Source organism: Gracilinanus agilis, chromosome 6 (genome assembly GCF_016433145.1).
Source record: "Gracilinanus agilis isolate LMUSP501 chromosome 6, AgileGrace, whole genome shotgun sequence".
In the NCBI taxonomy this organism is placed as follows: Eukaryota; Metazoa; Chordata; class Mammalia; order Didelphimorphia; family Didelphidae; genus Gracilinanus; species Gracilinanus agilis.
In genome coordinates this window covers 292372687-292399163 of record NC_058135.1, presented here as the reverse complement: position 1 = coordinate 292399163, position 26477 = coordinate 292372687, and the positions used below count along the sequence as shown (strand labels likewise).

At 43.8% G+C, this 26477-nt stretch overlaps 1 protein-coding gene across 1 annotated transcript in view; it reads right to left on the bottom strand.

Annotated features, from left to right (window-relative positions):
* The window catches only part of PPP6R3 (protein phosphatase 6 regulatory subunit 3), a 60967-nt gene that overhangs the window by 5427 nt on the left and 29063 nt on the right, over positions 1-26477 (bottom strand). Inside the window, exons 9-20 of the mRNA XM_044682059.1 lie at positions 24416-24565; positions 23566-23630; positions 22224-22339; positions 20353-20438; positions 15907-15993; positions 11569-11666; positions 9586-9640; positions 8577-8707; positions 6308-6429; positions 5427-5580; positions 2815-2924; positions 1945-2095 (exon numbers count right to left, since the gene is read on the bottom strand). Coding sequence (XP_044537994.1) covers positions 1945-2095; positions 2815-2924; positions 5427-5580; positions 6308-6429; positions 8577-8707; positions 9586-9640; positions 11569-11666; positions 15907-15993; positions 20353-20438; positions 22224-22339; positions 23566-23630; positions 24416-24565 — 1325 coding nt within the window. The remainder of the gene's footprint in view (positions 1-1944; positions 2096-2814; positions 2925-5426; positions 5581-6307; positions 6430-8576; positions 8708-9585; positions 9641-11568; positions 11667-15906; positions 15994-20352; positions 20439-22223; positions 22340-23565; positions 23631-24415; positions 24566-26477) is intronic.

The following is a 26477-nucleotide window of genomic DNA, read 5'->3' as shown; positions in this document are numbered from 1 at the left end:
GAGCTCAATTGGGAAAATCAAAAGAGATTTTTTTTAGGGGGGGGCGGGGGGAGAGACAGGCACGGCACCACCCAGGCCAACTTGTAACAGGAACTACTTAGAGAACACCCCCACCACAGTCAAGCCTTTGCCCATCCCCCTTTCCGTCGGGGTAGCTGGCAGCAAGTCTGTCCTTACACAAAGTCTTTTCTTCTCATCTGGGAGCCAAAGCGTAACACTGCCCCCTCTTCTACAGGACAACCTTAGAAACACTTGACAACTCTCCGAGCCCATCCTATCACCTACCACATCTTCTCCTCCCCAAGACAAATGTTCCAAGGTCCTGCAACTGATTCCAAAATGGCAGCCACCTCTCCCGGAACACTGTGAAAATCCGCAGCTTTTGTACCCCAAAAGATCTAACTAGCCACACCTCCTACCCTTTCTACTTGGCAAGCAGATTTATGGAGCTCAACTCTTAAGACATTTCATTGTACCAGCTTGATGCGACCCAACGTTCTAAAGCTTGGATCCTGGCTCCATCGTCTACCATCTAAAGCCTCCCTTCCAGATCTGGGAGCTAGAAAGACAGAAGTATGCATCAATGCTTTTACCTAAATCCTATAGAAAAGGGTCAGGAGCACAGTACCCAAGGCTGCCCCTCTCCAAGAGAAGGAGGAAGTTTCAACATGATTCTTTGAGTCCATCTATTCCAGGCATATTGGATCCACCAAACACTGTTCCCACCCCCACTCACCCCTTTCTAGCCTTTCATCACATGCTTGAGGCCTCCTTCCACCCCTCTCTTACAATGACCCTATCAAAACCCCCCGACGTGCTTGGTCTCACAATGGCCAACATTTTCTTTTCTTTCCTTTTACCCCCGAAATGTTTTCTAGATCCTCATTCTCATAAGACTGACCAAAATATGCGTCAGTCAAGAATGACCTTCGTGTCTCCAGACTGAGTATCTTTGAGGAGTAATGCTGTGAGAATTCATGGGAAACTACCACAAGCTAGTGTGGCCAGGATGCATTCCATAAGTAATAGCCCTGAGAGATTAAGGGGAGCTTGGAAAAGAGTCCACGACAGAAATCACTATGGCTTCTTGAGCCCCGTCCTTCTAGTTCCTGAGAGCCTGGACCTGTGGGCTCACGTGTTCTCCAAACATGTTTCCTTCCTTCTAATGATTAATGCCATCACTCTGCTTTGGCTCCTCATCCCCATCTTTCTCAAATTCTCAAGTAAACTGTTTCCCTTAATGGGTACATCTGTCTGCTCAGGTCTATCTCCTTCAAAAGCATCCTTAGTGCTCTGTTCAGCCCTCCAGGATGCTTTATGAGGCTGCTGGTTATTTGTCTACCCTGAAAGGGCTCTAGGAGACCCCTGAGCCACTTCCTCATTTCCTTATCTACCTGATGGGAATCACTCCCTTAGCCTCGAACCATGTCCCTACACTTTCTGGGGGATCTAGTACTGAAGGACTCAACTGGCAAGCAAGGTTGTGGTCAAACGGAGAGATTCGGGTGGCCAGGCTGGTACTAATTCCAGGCAGCCACCCTCAAGGGTTCTTTCAGGTTGCTGAGAACTGTGACCCCAAAGCTATTACAAATTGCTCTTAGCTATTTCTAAAACTAAGAGCACCCCCACCCCCACCCCCAGGCCTCCTCAAGGGACATATATGCTCACAGCACAATCCAACACATGGAACCTCAACAGATAAACCAGAACTGTCTTAAAGCAGTCTCAATCCCTGGGCCCGGCCACGAGGTATAATTTATAGGAACTTTGGCTTTCAGAAAACTGGTTGTTCTCAAGTTCTCTGGGAGATTATCTTTGGCAAAGTCAACCCTTCCCAGAATGAACTGTGGCAGGAGGGGTCAGCCCAAAGGCCCCCCAGGTCCTCAACTCCCGCCCTCCACCCCAAGACCAAATGGCTGGTTATTTGCCCTCAAGGATGGTTACCTTTTGAAGACGGCAGTTTCAGTTTTAGCATCTACCGTAAGGCTGAGTGTTTCCTTCATGCTGCCATTCATCACTGTCTCCGTTACCTTGTCGGGATTTTCTGCTTCATCTTCTCCATCAGAAGTAGCTTCCATAGCAACACTAGCTGGGGCTACAGAGAGAAGCATTTTAAGAACATTGTTTCTTTCAGGGGGGTGACTGCTGATCTCCCACAGCTCCGAGGAAGGCAGGACCCGACACCCTTCACCCTCTCCCATGGCAATCTACCTCAAAAAAGGACAAAGCCCATTTGTGGAGAGGGATCCAGAGAGGGTAAGAGTGCCTGACTTTTAGCCCTGGCTCCAAAGCAGAGAGCCTCTGAGAGCAAGTTGGACTTGGCTTTGGCTTTTTCATTTGCAAACTAATGCCCCACCCTGGACAGCTTTCCTAACTCTGAGCACCACATCTTTTCTGCTTGAAAAGAGAGTTCAACAAGGCATAGGGGCCCTGGGCAGTCAGGAGGGGCTGGCAAATACGAATTGTGCCATGTTGAGATTCCTTTTAGCATTTTGGCTCCCAGACCAAAAAGGGGTTGGGGAACATTTTAGTGCTAGTTTGAAATATCTACTCCAAAATATTTTTAAAACTATGTAGTTAAGTGCAAAAGGAAGAGCGAATGAATTCTGAAGAAACCCTCTAATGTTCTGGTATTAACTCTGTTTGCACTCTTGCTCCAGTAAGGCATAGGCTACCTCTGCCACATTCTCCTTGAGAACTGACCACAGTGCTTCCTATGGACAGAGACAACTCCCCAAGGCCCCCTGGCCTAGCCACCCAGCTGCTTACAAAACCCTCTCATTTGCATGGCGTTCTACTAGATTGTACACTTACCTTCTGGGGGTGTTGTCAGGGAGACAGTAGTACTGCTAGTCAAAGGATCCACTGGTTCAGTATTGGTTTCCATTTCCACTGGAGAATTACTCCTTAAAGAATCCTTTGTACTTTTAGGGGAAAAACATGTTTTTGAAATTGGGAAAAATTCTCAATCAACTGACTAACATTTATCAAGTATCTATTATGGATTGGCAACTGGGGGATACAGAGATTAAAAGCAAAATTGGCCTTGACCTCAAGGGGCGAGCTATATACATATGCAACCTAAGCTAAGGTACATACAAAACAACCCCACCTGCTGTGAGTCAGGATCAGGAAGAAGGGAACACTTGGGATAAGTCCTCAAGGCTACATGGAATTGTGAGAGAATTCATCCCAGGCCACCAATGTCAAAGACACAGAGGGATAGTAGCCAAAGAGCAAGAAGATCAAGAAAGTGGGGGGACACAGGTTTGGAACACAGCCTCTGGGTATAAGGGATTTAGTGGATAGAGAATGATGGAGTTTTCCCAGGGCTGCCTGATAGCAGCAGGGGCCCAGTATGAAGTCTTACAAGACTCACACTTATAGGACTGGTTTCTGAACTTGGCTGAAATAATAATGGTGAGGGAATCAAAAAGACCAAATGGAACAATCTCCTTTAACTTGGAGGGACTGTGTTCTTCTGATGTTGGGTTGCATTTAGATCAGCGGTTCCCAAACTTTTTTGGCCTGCTGCCCCCTTTCCAGAAAAAATATTACTTAGCGCCCCCTGGAAATTAATTTTTTTTTAAATTTTAATAGCAATTAATAGGAAAGATGTGGCCATCACCACCCCGCTGGATCGCTGCAGCATCCACCAGGGGGCGATAGTGCCCACTTTGGGAATCACTGATTTAGATGGTCCAAGTACGTCAATAATGCAAGAGCAGTGAAGATATAAAACCTGACATTCAAAATTGATGTGTGGGAGGGATTTCAAATTTTAGTGAACAGTCTTCCTTATGCATAGCCTACATCCCTTCAGTCCCAATAATTCATCAACTTGGACATGTACACAACAAAAATAACATTAAGCAACAGAAAGACCACATGAAGGATTTACAACCCGCCCTTTGTTTCCCCAAGTCCATTGAGCAGTAAGCAGACTGTCCAGTCTTGTTGGAAGAAAGCAAAAGAGACTCTGGGGCTTCAATGGGGCTGAAATATTCCATCACTCTGCCTCATGTTTCACTTTGGACACATGGCACAAACACACCAAACAATTCCAAAGCATATTCAGAGATTCTGATTTGCCAAATTTGCATCTGAGGCCTGACAGGTTATCTCTACCCTCCATGGGCTTCAGGGCCTCAGTCTCCTCAGGTTCTTTAGGGCCACCTGTTAAGGAAAAACCCATTTTCTTCTGTTCAACTTTCTTCTTGTTTTCTTTAGAACCAGAGTAACTTAAAGAGATAATGGTTAAAAAGAGTATTTGCCAGACAGCTATTAATACCATCTTCACAGGCAGTAAGTGAAAATGATTTCTTGTACTTAGTTAACAGAAATGAATTATAGGCAAAATAGTGTCGTGATAAATATGTTTAGCCAATCAACTGGCAGGGAGATCATTAAATCCATGCTCAGGATGAAAATTCTCCAAGAACTAAGCTGTAAGGTTACTCAAAGGCTGCCTACAAAGGCTCCAGAGAATTGTCTGCACGTCCATTGCTAATCACCATGCTGAGACCTCAGAATCACAGGTTGGTCAGTTAGGGGAACTAAATAAATAACCCAGCAAGATTCATGGCTATTCAAATGCTGACACTGTCTGAATCAATTAGCTTTTGACAGTCACAAACTGGGGACAGATCAGTGAACCCCCTCCAAACAGGCCCCCAACTTCTAAAAGAGGAATTCTGTTCTCTCCTTTATACAGGAATTGTCAATTTAAACCCACTGCTGAAGGCTCCAGCTGCACAGCAGCTGGGTCCCAAAAGAAGCCAGGGTGGCCAAATCTGCTGCTCCTCACTATCAATACCCAATGGATAACGGTGGAGAAAGCGATGGCCAGGAATTCCTCACAGTGCCTCCAAAAGGGCTGGGCAGAGATTAAGGGACTTCCTTCTTTAAGCAACACACATGTAAAGCATGCATGTTTTAAAAATCTACAATTATCTTTAATTCATAAGTGATCCAGGGGCTTTGGAAGCCAAGAGGGAATACAATGGGATATAGCCATATAAAAGAACTGTAGAGGGGGCAGCTGGGTAGCTCAGTGGGGATGGAGAGCCAGGCCTGGAGACGGGAGGTCCTGGGTTCAAAAACTGACCTCAGACATTTCCCAGCTTTGTGATCCTGGACAAGTCACTTGACCCCCATGGCCTACCCTTACCACTCTTCTGCCTTGGAGCCAATACACAGTATTGACTTCAAGATGGAAGGTGAGGGCTTTAAAAAAAAAAAAAAAAAAAAAAAAAAGAGCTGTAGAAAATACAAAAATCCTAGTAAGGGTTAGCAAAAAGATATGGAATCCATCTCAAAAGTCATATTTGGGAGATTGTGATGGCAGAGTTAAAAGAAACAGTCCAATGAATTCACTGTCCATTTCTCAAACATACTGGCCACATAAATGCCAACTGCAAACTCACCTCAATGGGGATGTCAGCTCAGAAAATGAAGCCCAACCTGTCTCTTTAGTTGGCATAGGTTCTTCTGTGTTCCAAACATCAGACCCCACAGAATCAAGGCTGGCACCATGTGCTGTCTCCATGGGCACATCAAAGTTGGCTGACCAGTTAGGTGCTACAAAAAGGGGCAACACACAAATAAGCCACAGATGAGAATGGCTGAAATAGCCCCTCATCCCTGTCAGGTTAAGCCCCCAAGTCGCTGGGGGCAGGGGAGTGATGCACTGCACTGGAAGGTTCTACCAAGACAAGGGCTGTGGCTTGGGAACATGGGCCTGCCCCTGCATGGAGGCCAGGGAATACAAGAACATAAGCATTGTCCAAAAGATAGCCCCAGTCACAGACTATTGGGTCTGGTCCAAATGACTTCAGAAATCAAATATACCGGTTCCTGTTAGTGAAATCTCCCTGGAACCCCAGGACACCAAGCAAGCACACACATTCCATATGAAGAATGAGTGTTTGCAGAAGTCACAAGAATCCAGACTTAGCCTGACAGGTGATGGTGTTGAGATCACCACCACCAAAAATCCAGACTCAACCTTCTATAAAGATGCTTGGTTAATCACCCAGGACCCCCAAATCTGCCAAGTCCCTAATCCAACCCTGCCATCTGAAGGCCAACAGCCCTTCACTTTCATTCTTCAGTTCTGTTGCTAAGAAAGCTAAGACACATCTGCCAACCAGTATCATAAATGTGGCATGGGACAGCCCTCTGGAAGCAGGAAGAGGAATAATATGGGGTAAATGCAGGGTATGGAACAATGAAAGTTCTATAATAGTAAACATCTAAAATAGGCATCTGGGAAGGCAGGCAGCAGAACACTCCAAAACCAACTTACGTTCATTCAAGTCCACCTCCATTTTATCTTCTGTGTTGGTATTGCCAGAGTCAAATAAATCATGCTTTGCTCCATCTTCCTCTTCAGAGTCTGTACTTTCTTCACTGTCTGTACTCCCTGAGCTGAAGGGAAGAAGGCACATGCTCAGTGGCATTTTTCTCGTTATTCACTAGACCAGAAAACATAACAGAGTTCAGCCCAAAGAAGACAACAAGAAAAAGGACTTTACAGTAGTTATCAGCCCAGATTAATGATGATGATGGTGATGAGAACAATGAAACAAGTGAATGCAATTGGCCTTAAGTCATTTGCAATGACTGATTTTGATCCCAGAAAACAACTGATAGAACAGACTGCCTTCCTCAATAAACAGTGTGGAAGGTCATTTGGTTGGCTATTTTGGCTCAACCATTCTCCTATGTCATCAGCAATGGGCTGGAGCAGATGATAATATGAAAGGAATTGCTTCCCAAAAACCCTCGGCATCAATAAATCGTTTCTGAGGCAGACTCCAGATCAGAGCAATAATAGACAAAAGTTTAAACACAACTCCTAAATCACTGCTGATGCTGGTCTTAATGTAGATGATATGGAAAAGAAAGTAGTCCCTAGAAGTTTAATGACCATATAAATTTATTTAAATTATTCTATTTGGGGGGAAAAAAAGAGTTTTGCTTGGCCTGCATCAGAATTCAATTTATACTAGGAAATCTCTCTGGCAATATTAAGAGGGAAAACCATCTCTACCATCTCCATAATGGCACCCCTGGAAACTGACACCTAGCTTGGATAATGGCAACAGAATCTGAAGGTGAGCCTGGCTGAAGGCTAGCTTCTCTGAGCCCTTCATATTCCTCACTGTTTACAGTGCATTCATCACCACATTTCACCAAGGACATCACATCAGGAACCAGGGGAAATGGTCTACTCCATGTAAAAGGTAAAAATTATGGATATTTAAGAGGTTTTGGTCGCCAGGAGACCAATTACACGAGTTCCAAATTAAATACCCAAGTCTGGATGACTTTTATGTAGTTTATTTACATATAGAAAGAGCGAGAAAATGAAAGAGAGAGAAAGTAAGTAACTCTGGCCTAGTCCTGAAGCCTGAACCAGGTAAGGCTTCAGAGGCCCCAGCAAAGGGGGCACAGAGGTTAATTAAACAATGTTTCTAGCCAGGAGGCCTCCTCTAAGATGAGAGGCCTCTTTAGGGCTAGGGCCTCCAGAAATGCCAAGGAAAAGGAAAGGGAGTCAGCCTAACTTACCCACGTAACAATTCAAAGGGAAGCAGTCTGAGGTCTCAACCTGAGCTCCTTCAAGGCCAAGTTCAAAAGGCAAAATCCCTTCACAGGAAGTTACCATCATATTTAAAAAAATAATTCTTTTTGTCACTTCCTGCATTAACCTCCAATACTAGGTGCACAAATGGCAGCCTCAACCTTGTTTTGGACTGCCCATAGGGCAGTCACTTGTTTTTGATTTGTCACTTACTAGCACATGTGGGTCATAGACCTCCCACCTCGCCTCTTAAATCTAAGTTGGGCCGGGTGACATATTCCTGGTGGCTAAAGCCTAAAGAATAAGGGTGAGCTAATTCCATTTTCACAATCATCAGCCAGGGTCAGGGGAAACAGATTAGGGGGCTGGCCAGCTCCCTTTCCACTACCTTCCTTTAGGATCTTGGAGAGAGACACTATACTACCTTAAGTGACTGGAAGGAGGTGCACGAATGACAGGCCCTTCCTTCCTTTTTGTCCTGTTCTCTGGGAGAGGGTAGCTGGTCACTGTCTCTGTGGAAGTGGAGATCCCAGCAGCGAAACCAGAGATCTGGGAAGCCTCTGTGGACAAGGCCCTGGAATCACAAATGTCACTCAACCATCCAGAAGCCAGGAGGGGTCCCTTACTCTCCCACAATTTCATGGCAAGAGGGAGGACTAGTTCTGTGGGCATCAAGGGAGGCGGGGAGGAAGGGGTGGGGATGGGGAGTGGGGTTAACTCTACAGCCACTGAAGTGAGAGGCAGGGTAACATCCCAGAAGACCAGAGAGGTGTAACCCGGGCCAAACCACAGCCTAAAGTCTCAAATTCTCCCATCTGGAGAACAGGTCAGTTATGAAGATCACAGGAGAAACTGGCCAGGTGAGCAGCATAAGGGCAGGTGAGCAGCATATGGGTCTCTGCTTCTGTCAGCAGGGCTGGGCCCAAGAAGCAAACAAGGAAGGCTGGGGGTGAGGCCAGGGGTGAGGCCAGGAGTGGGCTCCACCACTCACCTAGACCGTCTCTGGGATTCTGGGGTGAAGGCGATGTGCTTCTCTTCCCAAATGTCTTCTTCATCTGAGCCTCCATCATCAAATTGTTGTATCCTTTCTTTGCAGCAGGCTTCAAACAAAGCAATATTTCCCTACACAGAAATGGGAGAAACATGAGGGAGAAGAAGAGCAAGCAGGAGACAGGCACAACAGCTCCTGCTCTCCTCAGAGCATTTGCATCCTTGTTAGAGTAATCTCGTTTGGGGCTTCATAAAGGGTCATTCAGAGGCACACTCAGGTGCGGGTTAGAAATGGCATCCATGTTCCTGGTTCCTCTCAACAACTGAGCACGGCACACATGCAAAATACATGTCAAGATGCCACAGCCCTTCCCCTGAGAGACTGGGCCCGTGGGACACTCCCTCCCAGCCACAACACTTCATTCCCAGGTAAGCAGCACAGACCCCTTCCTGACCCTGACCCTGAGCCACAAACAGCCAGAGGGGCCCGTGGACCAGAGCAGTGGGCCACATCACACCAGCAAATAAGCTCATGCTCTCCTCTAAAGAGAATCTGCCTAGATGATAGGAACCAAACTCTTCTACAACATGTACCAGTCATTGGGGTATTTCCCCCAAGTGCTGAGAGATCATCTTCTCTCTCTTGCCTAATATACCTCCTTTCCCCACCCCCCTCACCAGGGTAATGGTGGCATCTGTGGCAGAGAGCTGCTGTTGGTGCCAACTCGTTCACATGGGAATGAAATGACTGGTTCTAACCTTGCAGACTTCCACTCTGCAGCCCAGGCCCTAGCCAGTGAGGCTCACCCAGCTGATGTGGGACATAAGCACATGAGGATATCCTGGGTGTACCCAGGCCCGGAGGCTTTCACAAGAATCTTTAGCTACAAGATAGGAGGCCAGGACCGATTTTATAGAGAAGCATCTTCAGCCACAGGATGGAGGCCAAATCCCCGACATCCCTCCCGTTGCCATCTCACATCAGGTCTTACAGGAAATTGTCTACTCACACTTTCATTTGTATTGAGGGTAAAGTTGATGTCTGACACCCGATCAAAAGAAACACTGCAAATAAAATACAGGTTTATGCATTTGAGTCCTTGAGAATGAACAAGGAAGCATCTTTACTCCACAACACCCCCTTTCTTCAACTACAACAGGGCAAATGTCAGTCTAAGCCTGCCCCACGAGGGTGAGAGAAGGGAAGTTGGTCACTGCTCTCTGCTACTGCCTAGCACACAATAAGCACTTAATGTTCATTAGAAGAAACAGCTGGAAAAAAAGGTGCAATGTAAAACCCAAGTCCCCAGGATGTCTTCAGGTCTGCACCCTGACCCTGGAGACACAAACACACCCACTCGTGGCATGGAGAAGCCACACTCAAAAGAGTGGCAGATTCCAGCTTCTTCATTACAACTTTCTAGCCAAAATGGGACCAAAGTCTTGACAATTCTTACCAGAATTCCTTAAAAACTGTCTAAACATCTAAAGGGAAAACTGAACTCTAAGGAGATCAGGGTGCTGCCTGGCATCTTAAAGGCAAAATCTAGGTAGAAAGTCTGAGTCTTTGGGGTCCTGGGGAATGGTGTGAGAGCACAGGGGGCCAGAGGCAGCAAAGCAACCTCCCATTTGCAGCCAGTACAGCTCTAAGGGGGCTTACATACACACAAATCCTTTTTTGGCTATTGATATGAACTGTCTGGGATTTTATACAGGTCTGGAGGGGAGGTATGTGCAGACCAATTAAAGATGGCCAACCCAGTCCTCATCTTCTGATCTGGAATTCATCCTCATGGGCTAACTTGAATTAACAAATGCACAAACCATCTCGGACTGCCTAAGAAGACCAATGGGCTCTCACACTATCAGAAGAGCTTGAGACTACATGGATGTCTCCCTCTCTTGTAAAACCTCTGGCCAGTGGACTTGAGGAATTCATTTAGGCCCCCTCAGCCCTATGTTCTCTTGTGATGCTTCATCCTGGTTTGGAGGGGACACAATGACCCTGGGGACATTCTCTAGCAGGTTCTGCTAAGCCAGCAAGGCTCTAGTATAGGGCAGTTTGTGAACTAGTATGGATGCAGTCAAAGGACTAGCCTAAATCTGGAAGGGCTCCTAGCAGTACTGCTAGGGTAGCTCTGAGAAAGGGGGGCTGCAATCTAGGTCAGGAAGAGGAATAACATACCAGCAACATTACAAATTTTGGAAATACAGAAATATGCACACGCTATGCATGTATATTCTGTCAAAAATGTAAGAACTGACATCCATCTAATGGTTTGAAGTTTACAAAAGGCTTTTACAGACAAGATCTCATTCGATCCTTATATCAACCCTGTGAGGTAACATCACACACAGACCACAGACCCTTTCTCTTCATTTTAGAGATGAGGAAATGAGGCTGAGTTGAGGAGTGATTTGCCCAGGGTCACTGCTAAGTTAGCATCAGAGAAAGGATTTCTACTCCAGGTTTCCTGACCTGAAGGCCAACATTCTGCTGATGTTATGGCCCTAGCTCTAAACTCTTTAAATCCATGCATGCACAGCTGCCCACCTGCCAAGGTGACAGGGTAAAATTATACAACAAGGTGCCAACATGCGAGGCCTCTGGGGTGTTCGGCAAGAGTGAGTTTCTTGGTGTAGAAAATTCCAATGAAGGAAACCTCCTTACCCACTGCACGTCTCTCTGAAGCTTTGTCTGAAAGAGCTGCATGGGACACCAAGGGGTCTGAGTGACTTGCCCAGGTTTAAAATGTGCCTGCCTTGTGTTCAAAAAGAAACTGGAACTCAGGGCTTATACCCCTCTATATTGACCCTGCTCTGATCCCAGGACCTAAATAAAGGAGGAGTGGTGATGAGTACCAGGTGCCCTAAGCAATACTGTTGGCACTGCTCCCCAAAATAAGGCCTACACGTAGCAGAGCCACCCAACACCAGTGAAACCCAGGAACAGTGGGGCACAAGACAGACATGACCTAGGGGAGCATACTCACTTGCCAATGTCATCTTGATCTGCAAACTTCTCATCATTGAAGCCAAACTGGTCAATAAAATTGGACGTCATTTGTTGCATCTGATAATCAGAAAAGGCCTGGCAACCCCAGGACCAACGACAGTGACATAATGATTCTAATAATAATCTAAACACTATTTGCCCATTTGTGCTCCAGAAACATTGACTAATTTCAACACAAAGTTGAACTGGGTTTGTAGTTATTAAAAAGTTTTTACTCTTTATTTTAAAGAAACAATTATTTAGACATATCTGCAAACTGTCCTACCAAAGTGTAAGTGAAAGAAGATCCCAACCCAGTTTCCAAGAGCATTTCCCATACTCTTTCCCTAATGTGGGCTATGTCATTATATTCAAAAGGGATCTTGCTGGACTTTAATGATAAAATAGCTTTTGAGACCTGAGCTAATGATTTGGAAGAGGGAATCAAGCAACATTGGGAAACTTGAATATGAACAGGTTATTCTAGATACACCCAACATATCTGCCTCCAGACATCTCACAACCTATAGAACTATTACTGTAACATAAAGATTACAGCCCGGGCCGGGTTTCTTTAAAATCCTCATCCTCCATCTTGGAATCAATACTGTGCACTGGTTCTAAGGTAGAAGAGTGGTATGGGCTAGGCAATGGGAGTTAAGTGACTTGTCCAGGGTCACAAAGCTAATAAGTGTCTGAGGCCAGATTTGAACCTAGGACCTCAGTCTGTAGGCCTGGCTCTCTATCTACTGAGCCACCTAGCCACAGCCCCACCCCCTGCCCTTTTTAAAAAAGGGATTATAAAGTACATAAAAAGAAAGGAAGCCACACTGTCCCTAAGGTCAGCTATGAGAAGGAAGCAGGGTAAGGGTTTGGGCCTGCTCTTGTTTTGTGGAGCAAGATCAGGTCTCAAGTATAGACATAGGATGAGGTTGTGAATGCTCTGGGGGCAGCCTCAGACTCTTCTGGGGACCATGGTATTCAGAGTCAGCAATCAGGCCTTGGACCAATATTTAAATTGCCTACAAAAGACAAAGTGATAAAAATGTTGGGAGAAAGATGACAAGAAAGATTTTCTCTCACAGAAACGAGGCCAGAATCAAAGAAGGGAATTGGGAGCTTCGTTTTTCTTCATTAAAGGAAAAAGTCATAAAGGAAAAGATGGGGCAAAGGGAGGTAGTTTTAAGAGAAGCCAATGAGGGTCCGCCCCTTAGTGAGACTCCAAACAAGTCAAGTATAGATTTCCCCAGTGGCTTTCCTTGGGTCTAAAGTAAACCACTTCTGCCAATGTACCTCAAATTTGAACAAAAAAAAAATTCTTTGGGAGTGAGGGATTTAACAAAAGCTTGGTGATCAAGGGTATCCTTGGCAGTGTGTCTGGGAATTTCCTGAAGGGACAGGGCATTAGGTCCCTGTGCCAAGAAGAGGGAGTTCTGATCCCTGACAATGAAATCTGGTGCCTTAGATGGAAGGGGAAGTGTTGCTAGGCCTCCATCAATGCCTTCCGCAGTAACCACACCTGCGGAATCCCCTCCACTATGGCTCCTACTATTAGCCCTTCTCACTCCGAGCCGGCTCTGCCCACTCCATTCTCTTCCAATAGCCTTTCTGGTCACCAATTCCACACTCCACCTTCTAGGATCTTTGCTTAGAAACATGGGTACTGGGGGTAGGTGGGAGTGGAATATGTGCATGTCTAACTCTGATACAAACAGGAACTTGTAGGTATCTGTTCAATAAGAGTTTTCATTGAAGAGAAGAGGTTGGAACTAGATCAGCAAAGCATGATGAACACAACCTGCTTCTCAGACTAATGGGTCCAGTTGAGCTAAAAGGGAAACTTGCATGTAAAATGGAAGATAGACATTTTTAGTCAACTCTTTGGCCCTCTGTTCTGAGCCACAACAACTCAAAATAACAGATGTGGTAAAGATTCCTTTTTAGGGGGAATTCACAAAACCGCACATCATTTCTTTCATTTGCAACAATTAAGTGTCTAATTCTCCATACTGCCCTCTACATAGGCAGGGGACAGAGAGGTTGGGTTTGTGGGCATCTAGGCTTCTGGGCTGAAAGGGCTAGTTGACCATTGAAGGGATTTGGCACAGGAAGCCTCCCTATCACCCTGTTTTCTGACTGACAGGGGCAATAGCCAAGACTAATAGCCCCCAAAAAGAATGAAAACATTCTCAGACTAACCAACAGCTACTGGCGATAGACTGAAAATCCCTAAAAATGGGGCTATAATATGGAATTTTATTTCAGATAAATGTGTTGTGCAACTTGAAAATTACAACTAATCTTTGTGCCTTTGGACACTTTCTAAAAACCGAATTTAATACTTGAGACTTCAGAGAATTGTATAAGCAAAAATGAGTTCGTTTTTTTTTTTAAAACCTACAAACCAGAAGTCCACGGACTTTGGGAAATCCTTTAAGCATGTTTAAGGTTTGGAAAAGAGACTTTCTCTACCCAAAGAAAAGAAAGCGCATTTTCTATCCTCTGTGTGTGCCTTTGAAGGTTACACAGTTATATGTTCTAGGCCTAGAAAACCAGTGCTGTTCTCAAAAGATCTGTTATTTGTAAAGAGCTTAATAGACATAACATCAGAAAGCTGTAAGATATTTGTACAAACTATTCTACAGAAAAATGGGATGGATAAGATTAAAAATCTGAGTTTGGCAAGTGAAATTCAAAACCCAGCACACATGAAAACACGTTTCTATAACTTAAAATAGCTACAAAGATTGTCTCTCAGTGAAAGAAATAGGAAATGCCTTCCTGAATCACACATATCTCCAAAGAGCTCACAGTCACAGATAGCACTTCTTCATGAGGTAAACTTTGATAGCTTGCCAAGTTGGGCTGACCAGTTCTAAAGGTCAAGGTCCCCCAAAGTTTTCCTTGTGCTGCTGCCAAGTCCCCAAAAAGCCATGGCTTCACCTACAGAGCAGTGAGCTTACTAGCCTTGAGGGCCAGAAATGAATGGAAAAGAAACTCAGTCTGAAGCCTAACAACTGGCCAATAATTAAAAAAAAAAAAAAAAAAAACACAAAAAAACCCACAAGTGGTGTGCCTGCTGTTCTTGGCCCCTACTTTAGAGAAGAACTGAACTTTTGTATCTAGGAAAAGCTGGGCAATCTCCTAAGGCAGCTAAATGTCTTGGAGGGCCACAGCAGCAAGGGAAACACTCGGAAAAATTAAGATGATATATTTCAAGTCTAAGTTAAATCCATCAAAAGGTTAAGAGAGAAAGTAATATTAAGGTTTTATGATAAAGGAGGAGACATAATTTGGGGTCGGGAGTTTTAGAAATGCTCTCTCTGCCTGCTCTAGTTATAAATGTTTTAAGAAAATAGTAGAACTCATGACAAATAGTAGAAATCTCAAGGGACTGTCTCCCCACTATTTCATATGACTTCTGATCATAAAAGGGAACAAAGGTTTCTGTTACTAGTTCTTAGTATTTGGGGGCCTGGATTCTTTTTTTTTTTTTTTTAAGTACCTTTACCTTCCTTCTTAGAATTAATACTATATACTAGGAATAAGGCAGAAGAACCATTAAGAATTATGCAATGGGAATTAAGTGACTTCCCCAGGATCACACAGCTCAGAAGTGTCTGGGGAACAAACCTCCTGTCTCCAAGTCTGGTCCTCTATTCACTGAGCCATCTAGTTAACTCCAGGCCTGTATTTTTTTGAGGACCCAAACTACATTTTGACAGCAGTGGTCCCAGATATGACTAGGATTCCAAAGAGAAATGAATGCAGACTATCAGGGTTTTAACTGGTTTCTAAGAAGTGCTTCTGCTTGAATGGTACGAAAGCTATCCTTTATTAATTCTTTTTATAGAAGTTATAGTTTTTATGAACTAGGGCAAAGCTGTTCTGTTTTCTGAAGCTACTAAGTTAAAAAGAAGATGTTGGAAACTTTCAATTATATTACTTCCTGAAGTTTCTTTTAATTTAGAAGCTTTTGCCAGCCTTTATTACAAAATGTTAAAGAAACGGCCTGAGTTATTTTGTTTGTACATTCAAAATTACTTTAAGAAACATTACTAGGAGCTTTAATAATTTGGGGCTCCATGAATTGTTTAACATTGCCTAACAATAGCATTTGAAGCTAATATTTTTTAACTGAACCCTGGAAATAGAATCAAAACAAATGTATTCCCCCTCAGATACTACCTTGGGTCCCCTAAAAACGTGACATAAAAGAGCATTTCAAAACAGAAATATTTGCATTTACATTTTAAGCATAACAGACAATTCTTGGACGGTTAACCTGACTTGCCATCCAAAGAATCCCAAAGCAAAAACTATACCCATAACTCACTTGCTGTAAAGAAGAATCCTGCGAGAACCCCGTTTCTTTAAAGTCAATTTCATCATCACTGGATGAATGAATATGGCAGGTTGTGACCTATGTGTAAAAACGGACATAACTATTTAATACCAGTAGTGAAATTGTCATTATGAAACAGGTACATTCATTTTTCTATTAAAATATATAAAAGAAAATGCACAAATAGGTCAACCCAAACCAAGGGCTGATGAGAGAGCTACAGCAATGTTAAACAAAAACATTGCCACCAAGTCAACCACATATCATTGCTTTATTCTAAGCTTCCTTGTGAAAGCTGCTATTGGGTAGTAAATCCAAATAGTTAGATTTATTCTGTTTCTCCCAGTCTGCTTGCTGGAGGTCGCGATGGAAAAACAGAATAAAGCCAGGGTGGTCCATAGAACAGACCAATGAAAAGAATTAGGTTGATCGGATTCCTGGTACACACATGGCTTCATGGAAAACTGAAAGAAGCCCAATTCAAACCACTGACAAGGGTCTAATGGCCTGTACAAGAAAAGCCTAGCCATAAGTGCACTTTTGGTCCAGTAAGGAAAAATTCATTATGGGGTGACTTCAAGGTTTAAGACATAAACCATTTCAGCTCATCAAAGGGATGGAAGCCGAGGATGGTCATCTAAGGCCTGAGTTCAAATGAGCGAAAGGTAAACTTGCTGCCTGCCTCTAAAGGTTCAAAGGTTACAGGCTATCATCTCCAGTTAGCTGTGCTATTAGCCTCATAGGAACACTGTTTCTGTATTAAAATGTGGCACAGGGGCTGGCCAGGACACCCTACAGTTTATGTGAGAAGCCAAAGAAATGGTCCTAGGGTTCAATAACCACCCCCCAAAAAAAGGAGGTGAAGGGGGTGGCATTTGGTCAAATCTTGCGTGTGCCCACAGATCGTCCATCTCTCTCAAGCACAGCATGCTTGTTATCACAGCACCACGACAGGAGGTAAATACAGGGGGTTCAAGGTTTATTTGCCAGATCCCTCACGTAATAATAGTCAGCTGTCCATGACTGATCAATTGCCATAATGTTGGTGTATTTTGTACAATTAAATAGTATTATGTGCCTGATAAAAATACAAACCAAAACTAACCCTGACTTCACAAAGATTTATTATCTAGAAAAGCCTAAGGCTAATTTTCCCCCCTTAATAAATTAGGGAGAGAGGAAAGCTAGGTATAACATCTACTTTCCATGTTATGCCATATAAGATAGAGACACATGACACATAAAATATGTCATAGGTTATGTGTCAACCCAAATAAAGGACAGAAAAGCCAGTGTCAGTAGTGAGACTAGGGCAAAGGGCACAAGAAGCAGGGCCTGCTCACAAACCTTTGAATACACTCTAGGAAAAGCCTTCTGATGGCTTATTAACAAAAGCTGAAGCAGCTCTGTCTTTCTAGGAACTGTTCTCTCAAAGCCCAAACCCTCACTTTGTATTTGCTCTTAAGTTTAAAAATGTACTTAAATCACCAAATAAAAACCTGTAACTAACTTAATAGAGGAAAATCTTTGCATCAGTAGGGAAAATTCTAAGTAGCTCATCACTATAAATCTCAAATCTAGGCCCATGAAGATCTGGGGCATAAAGCTCTCTATGTGCTTCCCTCAAGTGGAGTTAGCTATCCCATGATTTCATGCACTGAAGCCTAGAATCAGGAGTCCACTGAATGTTCTCCACTTTTGCCACAATCACTATAACAATGCCTAAACTAACAGGCCCCGATCACTCCCCTTGTAAGATCACATTTGGATCATCCAAAGTTAGTACCAAGGGCACTGGGAAGCTTCCTGCCTCACCAAGAGCCAGGAGTATAGGCATGCTGAATAATTCAATAATCATCTCAATAAAAAGTAACCAAATACAGTTTTGCTAGCAACAAGGGGCCAGGGGGGTGGCCAAATACCAAAAGGAAAAGGATCTTGAAAGAACATTCATTCAGAGTGGGACAATGTCTCTGCCCAAACATGTCCCTGCTGGGGTCAGTCTTGCCTGCCTACCTATAGGGGTTTTGAAGGCCAGGCCACTCACTGGAGCCCCTGGGACTCATTTTCTCTGAGCAATTCTAAAGTAACTTTTATTTTTTAAGTGGAAAAACTAAACTTCACTGACTTTAGACTGTCTTACAAATTTTTTACATGTTTCTTATAGGAAGCATAATAATTCAAGTTTTACTTGAAATCCTTTGTTTCAGATGTTGAAATCAAGTTAACATAAACATGCTACTCTTCAACAGAAAAAATCAAATGGAAGAGAAGCCCAGACCTTGGGGGAGAGTTACTGACCTAAATGCTTCCTCACAGTTTGGAGACAAAAAAGAACACAGAAGGAAGTGGAGTTTTGTTCCTTCAACAAATTATACACTTATAAATAGATGAACGCTCCATTCACTTTACATAATACCTTAATTTCAAACAATCCACCTGAATTTTAATTGAATTGTACTAAGTTTTGTGAATTAAATCAGCTTTAAACTATTTTGCTGCCTTATCTGCAGGAAATCAAATTTCCTTTTGCTTACTGAGATTAATCTTGTTTTTAAGGCCTAGAATCTAGAGAACTAGAATCAGCTATAAAGTCCTGTTTGAAACAAACAAAAACATGGAGTTCTGTGCTCCTTTCAGAAGGGAAGGAATAGCCATATGTCCACCCCTTGTGGGAGAAAAGCTCAGCTGGATCATTGAACACTGACTACTGAAATCTTACTGTGTGTATACAAGGTTACCCTATGGGCAAGATTATACTTCAGGACTACCTTAAGTTAAAGAAGAAAACCTTGGAAACAATATTCTACTAGGGTTGCAGAGATGTACACCAAAACCCACAAAGATCTCCTTTTGACAACTTCCCTAAACTCTTCCCAAGGAAGTAAAGATTTGAATTCCATTTTCTATAGAACTGAAATTTAGGTCCCTAAACAAAACCTCCATTTCCTGAAAACCCAGATAGTCAGTAATTCTGAGCTGCCCAGAACTTGGGCAGGGCACCACAACTTGGTATGAAACTTTAAATATTAATGAGCAACTAGGAGTCTTCCCCAGAGGAACTAGGACTGACTTCCTCCAAACATACTGAAGGTGCCCAGAATCGCCATGACAATGGCCACCAGCCTAGGGGATAATTCACATCCTTGGTCATGACACAGGAATGCTTTGGGGAATTACTGAGCTGAGTTCCTGTGTGTGCCTTCTGACAAGCAGGGTGTGCTTGTATATAGGCCAGCCCACTCCCCCATTTCTTAACAGTGACTTCTAATTAGCCATGAGAGTAAGCTAAGGCAGGCTGTTATGAGGGCCCGGAAGCTTGGGGGCTCTACACTGTAGAGATCTCATTTGAGTATGTAGAGACAGAAGAGAGCTTAGAAACATCAAATCTGTGTTATGTCGTAGTCAAATGAATTCACAGTAGTAAATGGGCATCCAGGCAAAGCTGTGTTTTACCCACTGTAAACTAGCACATGCCCTCAGGGAAAACTGAATTAAAAATCACATTGAGTGAATCCCATGTCCAGGCAAAAATGGCATACAGTATGGCCAAAAGACCAATATAAATGATTACATTTTTTTAAAAAAAAATCATATCCCCAAATAACCAAAGCTAACAGAGCTGCCTACTTAAGTGCTTCCATTATTTCAATAAGCTAAAAATTGGGGTACTCCCCACTCATCCCACCTCTGAGGAGGCCGTATTTTAGAGACAACTCCAGGAAATTCTGGGGTGTAGCAACCACCACCAAGATAAGGCCAATAGAAGAGGCTAAAGTTAAAAGAGGGCTTCAGAAAGTCCAGGTATAATCCACCACCCCCATAGCTATAATAAAGCAAAAGGCCAGATGCTATACTCCGGCTTGGGGCTAGGAAGGTGGAGGTAACCAACCGAACACAGAGTTATAGCCTCGAGGATGTCTGCACTCAAATCTGTGTCTCAGGGAAATCCAAAGTTACAAATGGCTGACAAGATGACAAACCTCAGAGGACAAGAGCGTAATGAATGGATCCCTCCCTGATAAGCCAGAGGACTGAGCATCTTGAAAGTACAAAAAAGAAGAAACAGTTAAGCAAACTAGAATAACTCATGCTTTCTTCCTTCCATTTTTAACCAATGCACCTCTGGTTAAAAAATACTATAGGTCCCACCTAGAGAGCAGAGCCTGGAGTCAGGAAGACTTGAATTCAAATCTGACCTCAGACACTGACTAGGTGTAGGACCCTGGGCAAGTCACTTCACCATTGTTTGCCTCTGTTTTCTCAACTGTAAAATGGGGATAAGATCAGTATCTGGAGGGTTTGTGAGGACCAACTGAGATGGTATTTGTAAAGTGCTTAGCCAGGTGCAGGGCGCCATACAAATGCATGCTATGATTGGGGGGAGGGGGTGTCACCCAGATCAGAAAACAGCCACTTCCGCCTCATCCAACGTACCAGGTCCACGGTGTTCCGTTTGTTCGTTTCGCCTAAAGAGCTGGTGCAGAACGTCTCCCATCGCTCTCTGACGTCATCTGGAAGCTCTTTGAAATGGAAAGGAAAGAAGAGGCATCACCAGGTCGCCCTACTATGTGCACTCATTTAACGGGCTTTAGAAAGAGCAAATGGCCACCTAGGGCCAAGCTCACACCATCCCGGGGTGCCCCCAGGCCCTGAGCCTCGGGCTATTTCCAGGGAGAAGAGTGGAGAAAAAGGACAAAGAAGGTGAGGAGTGTGAGCAGGTACCAACCATCAGGTCCTGGCACCTGCTACCCTCAATACACGGAGGCCACCGAGGATCCAGGGGAAGCAATAATTCAACTGACAAATGTGGACCAAGGACACAAAGAGCTCAGGGCCTGGAGTTTTCTTGTGTGTATATGAGTGTACCAATAGCATCTCCCTCCCAAGGTTGTGGAGGAGCCAATGAGGTCCTTAATAAATGCCACTCCCTACCCCTTCTCTACCCCCAACAGTCCCTGGGATGACTCCCTGAATCGGGAAGCAGGAGGGCCCTCTGCAGTCCTTGTGTTGAACCCTCTCAGGGAAAGCCTCTTCCAGTCTAGTCAAGCTCCAGGGAAGGAGATGCCCACAGCACTCTCAGACAGTCTAACGAATGACCAGGAAGCTCTGCTCTGATATCAAGATTTCTTTGGCTGCATCCACAGTCTTCATCGCCCTGGATGAATTCTGCTCCTGCTTCTCCCCTCACAGGCCCAAGGCACAGATCTAGCCTCTGGGAGAGGCCAGGAGCAGGACTCCTGGGGGACCTTTCACAGAGACTTTCAGAAAGGCTGATGACAGGCTGACCAGCCGCTTGGCAGGTACAGCACCGGCCTCCCAGGAAGACGGATGCTTTTCCATTTGAAAAAGGCCTAAGCCCACTTCAGAAAAAATGCATACATAGGGTCATAAAGGATCTTGAAGGTACTAAAATAGTTCTCAAGACATGCTTTTTTTTTTTTTTAAACAAGAGCTAAGATCCCCTACCCTAGATCAAGCTGTCTGAAACCACATCAATGATCATCTCATACAGCCATGGCTTGTGGAGAAATCACACAGCAGATTCTCCAGGACACAATCACCAACTAGCCAAAATCAGAAACTATGTGCTTAAAATAATAAAAATGGCATGAAATGAAGCGCTAGTTTTTTACAGCATCTCAGAATAACTCAAAATGATCACATAATTTGGAGAATGAATATAAAAACAACTATAAACAAATATCTACTAAAAATCCTTTCCAAGTCTAAACTAAATTCTAAATGATCCTCAGTCTCATTCTAAATTATAATTAATCAGGGACAGCTGGGTGGCTCAGTGGATGGAGAGCCAGGCCTAGGTTCAAATCTGGCCTCAGACATTTCCCAGCTGTGTGACCCTGGGCAAGTCACTTGACCCCCATTGCCTACTCTTACCACTCTTCTGCCTTGGAGCAATACACAGTATTGATTCTAAGATGGAAGGTAAGGGTTTAAAAACAAAAATAAACAAAAAAATGAACAAATAAATAAATGATTGGATTATGGTTAATGGAATATGAGTTCTTATTATTTATCAAGTTCTTATTTATTTTAAGCTAAACTTGCCTTTTACACTGGATAGAGCACTGGAGTTGGAATCAGGAAGACTCAACTTTATGAGTTCAAATCTGGCCTCAGACACTTACTAGCTGGGTGACCCTGGGCAAGTCACTTGGTTTCCTTATCTGTCAAATGAGCTGGAGAAGGAAATGGCAAACCACTCCAGTATCTCTGCCAAAAAAAACCCAAATAGGGTCACAAAGAGTCAGACCCAACTGAAAACAACCGAACAACAACATACTGACCTTTAATCAGCTGTTGTACTAAAGTACTGTTTGGCCCCTTGTCAGTACTATGTACAATACAGTTAGCAATCCTCGTTAAGTGGCCCATGTAACCATGTCGTCTTCCTCCTTCAGCCCTGAAAGAAAGAGAATTAGCCATATTTCTGTTGAAAATAGGCAGGACAACAGCGTGCTAAATGGAAATTATTTGATAATTTTCAAATTCAGAAGCTGTTCCTTCCACCTGTCAAAAAAGGATAAAAATTTCATAGGGAACACCTTCGGTAAATGAGTTTGAAGGCAAGAATCTGTTGTCTCTCAAACAAGACACACCAAAATTTTATTTAAAGAATGAAGAAGCTGCTATAGAAGGCGATGTGGAACAAAATGAGGAAAGTCCCTCAGAAAGAGAGGCCAAGGAAAGGCACCTCCAGTCACTTGATTCAATCAAAAATTGTTTTTGATGGGTAAAGCCATCTTCTCTAATGGAAAAAATCCTCGATGGTCACTGATGCACTTTTTTGGGGTGAAGCCACTGACTCAAGTTAAACCAGAGCAGAGAAAAAACTCTGAGCAGGCACTAGTCAACTAATCGGAGAAGGCCAATTCAAAGCACACCTATATATCACTACTCAATACAAAATCTTTTGTTTTACCAGAGGGTTTGCATAACTCTTTTCCATAGCTAACTAAGGAAAGTTTTTGTATCTATTAAAGCCAACTCAGGCATCAAGGATCTGACAGGGAGGACAAACACGTAGGTATCAAGGTCATAAAGTCCTAGTACCTGCCTTTACCCCTAATCCCAGGAACTTTTAGGTCAGAAGAGCCAGTGTCCTGTTGTGCCTGACCTCTGGTAGGCTCCAGACCTAGTCACCCCAGGTCCTTGTTGGTGAAGCCCTGGCTCGTGGGCACAGCCTGCACTAGGGGAGCTGCTCCATGCCTCTTCTTCCCCGTGCCCAGGGACTTTTTTTTTTGCATGCCCCAACCCTCTATCCAGCCTCCTAAAAGCAAGACTTCCTCCCTCAACTCTCTTGGGTAAGACAGCTTGAATTTGCCCTCTGGGCATTTGAACTGGGAAAAGTTTAGCCAATCCTGCCCGAGGTAAATTCAGGTCTACCCGGCCAGTTGGCTTTCCACAATTTTTCCTAATACTCCCAGGTAGCAGAGACCTGAGCCCATCCTTGTCCATTCTTCATACCTCAATGCCTTGTACTCTGACCCACAAGTGTGTGAGGGCCACGCACGGCCTTCAGGCCAATGGCTTCAGACACTAAGAGCTTTCTGGAATGACAGACCTGCTGGCCTAGCTGAAATCACAAATCCAAATATATTTCCAACAGAGAAAAATTGGATTACTCACTGTTTTTTCTCATTCATTTCCCAGGCTTCAAGTATTCGTTCCACTAACTGGCACTTAAGGAACAGCTGTTTGTTGTTGTTTTTTTAAAGAAAGGAAGAAAGGAGAATTCTGGTTAGCACTGAAATGTTTTCCCCATAAAGCCATCCCAAGCCATCCCTGCTTGTGAATGAAGCCATTTTAGTCATAGAATACTCCATAGAATCTAAGCCTCCAGTTAAGGAGAGGAGAGAATGTTTAAGCAAAACAAATGTGACTCTAAGCAATCACCCAGAGGCCCAAGACCCTAAAACACAGATGGCCAACTACAACTTCCAGGCTTCTAATTTCACGAAGTCAAATGAATTTAGAAATTCCAAGAGAAAAGACTTGCTTCTTTGGGGCTGAGAGCAATCTTATGTTTGGATCAGCTTTGAAACTCAAGCCAAGAAAGAGACTGGCCAAAATAATACTGTTCCCAAAAGGAAAGAGGCTCTGGCAATAAATTAGAAACCACAGGGGCAGGCAAGCCAAGTAAACCAAGCCATGAAGACAAGAAGTTGACTTGATCTAGGTGAGATGCTTGTCCAAAGGACATGGATTTAGAAGAAAACAAACAAACAAACAAAAAAAACAACAAACAAACAAAAAAACCAATGCTAACATACAAGGACCACACAAGCAGACAGTGGAAGGACGTCCCTGGACAGGCTGTATTAGCAGAGGCTTAGGGAGGTTATGGAAGAGGCCCAAATAAAGGAGGCTCCAAGACCTGAAATCTCACACTATGCTCACTCCCTGGTGTTCCTCTCAAATCCCCATAAAAAGGAGGTTCTGCTACAGACGGAGGGGCTGATGGTAAAAGGGTGCTTACATGTCTCAGTAAAAGATTGTCCCCAGTGGAATCCTGATCACCAACGGTGCTGTTTTCTGGGCTCTCAAAAGGACTGGCAAGAATCAAGGCGATACAAATTTCTACTTGAGTGTGTAAGAAGTTATTCCAGGTATATTTGAAGAACATATCCTGCCAAAGAACAAAGAATGACTTTAAAACCATTAGTTCATTCTACAAATACGGAGCTCACAACACAACTTCACAATCAGCAGCCATGGTATGTCTCTAAAGTGAGAATGTGGGGTCTTAGCAGAAAAGAGGACAACTCAAAATTACATTAAAAAAAACAATCAGCCTGGAGGGAATAAATGTGTCTGCTCTATGGGGCTATGAGTACTTGAACAGTCTGAGGAGCAGGAAGCATGTGGCCATGATAAGCTCCCGAGAGAATGGTTTCCAATGAGAGGAGCACACGGGCACTCATGCACACAACACACGTCACGCCATCGCAGTGCCCAGTCTTCCTGAGCAGTGGGCTCATTCCCCACAGAGCTCCAGGTCTGCAGGTCTTTCAGCATCAGCCAAAGGCATAAGACAAAGGAAAATGGGGAGCAACTTGCCTGCTCACAGACAGCCTGAGAGAGCCATGCTCTTGGGGGGGGGGGGGGGAACTGACCAAAATAAGAAAGCCTCAGTCAAATTCTGACATTCCAATTAGGGACTAAAAACAATCCTACCAAAAGGACCACCATCAGCCTGAATTTAATGATGTTGCAAAATCGTATTTTTCTTCTGTGTGCTGAACAGCCAGAATTCTGTGGGCTCTGGCTAGTGTTCACTTTCTAGACAATACTAATTAGAATAAGAGAAGAAATCAGATCAGAGAATGAAGGTAAGAATGGCTCTTACTTACTCCCCACAATGGGGGAAGATGGAGAATAAGTTACATTTCTTACCCTTTTATTAATAAAGTAGCATCAATGACACAATGTTAATTCCATTTTTTGTGCTAATATACTTTTGAAAATGAGATCAAACAAAGTTTTTCTCTTCCATTATACCTGTTATCAATATTAAATCACGTGAAATGATATTTCTCAAGCTTTTCTGAGTTAAGTAAAAACAAATAATGAGGGGCCAGGTAAGTGGCTCAGTGGATAGAGAGCCAGGCCTAGAGATGGGAGGTCCTAGGTTCAAATCTGATCTCAAATACTTCTTTAACTGTGTGATTCTGGGCAAGTCACTTAACCCCTGTTGCCTAGCCCTTATCACTCTTCTACCTTGGAACCAATACACAGTACTGATCCTAAGACAGAAGATATAGGGCTAAAAAATAAAGAAATAATGGACAATTCCCATGTGAACCTCCCTGGACTAATAAGCACATCAATTCATCAACCAACCAGCATCAACATGCTTGGAGGGATCTGAAGGCAAGAAGGAGATAGCCCTTAGCCTCAAGAAACTTCTCTTCTATTAAGGGAGTCAGCATGTCTACACGCAATACAAATAAATATATGGTCCTTTGGGAGGACCAGTCTCTAGCAGAGGACGGAATGAGGAATGGCCTTATGCTGGAGAGGGCAATGGGGCTAAACTTGAGAGCAAAAGAGGGATCAGAAGACAGGGAATGCATTCCAGGCATGGGGAGCAGCCAGTGCAAAGACATTAGGGGGGAAGAGGGGACAGGATGATTTAATATGTAAAAAGGCATTATGGGCAAGAAACAACAAGAAAGTCACTGTGACTGTATTACTGAATGTGTGAGGCAGTTATGTAGGAGAAGTCTAGAAAGCCTAGGTGGAGCCAAGTTAGGAAGGGCCTTAAATGCCAAATGAGGAGTCTGTATGTCTGCATGTCACAGGAGAAGCACTAGGGTTCATATAAGAAAGGAGTGACCTAGGGATTGCAATTTAGAATCAATTCTTTGGATATGTAGAACACAGAATGGACATGGGAAGAATTAAGAGTCAGGGAGACGATGGGAGTCTAAAGGAGGCTGACGATGGTCATGAGTAGAAAGTAGGGGATCGAAGCCAGGATGATGTGGAGGGAGAAGACCAAAAGAGCAGCAAAGGAATTCTAGGAGAAGGCTCCCCTC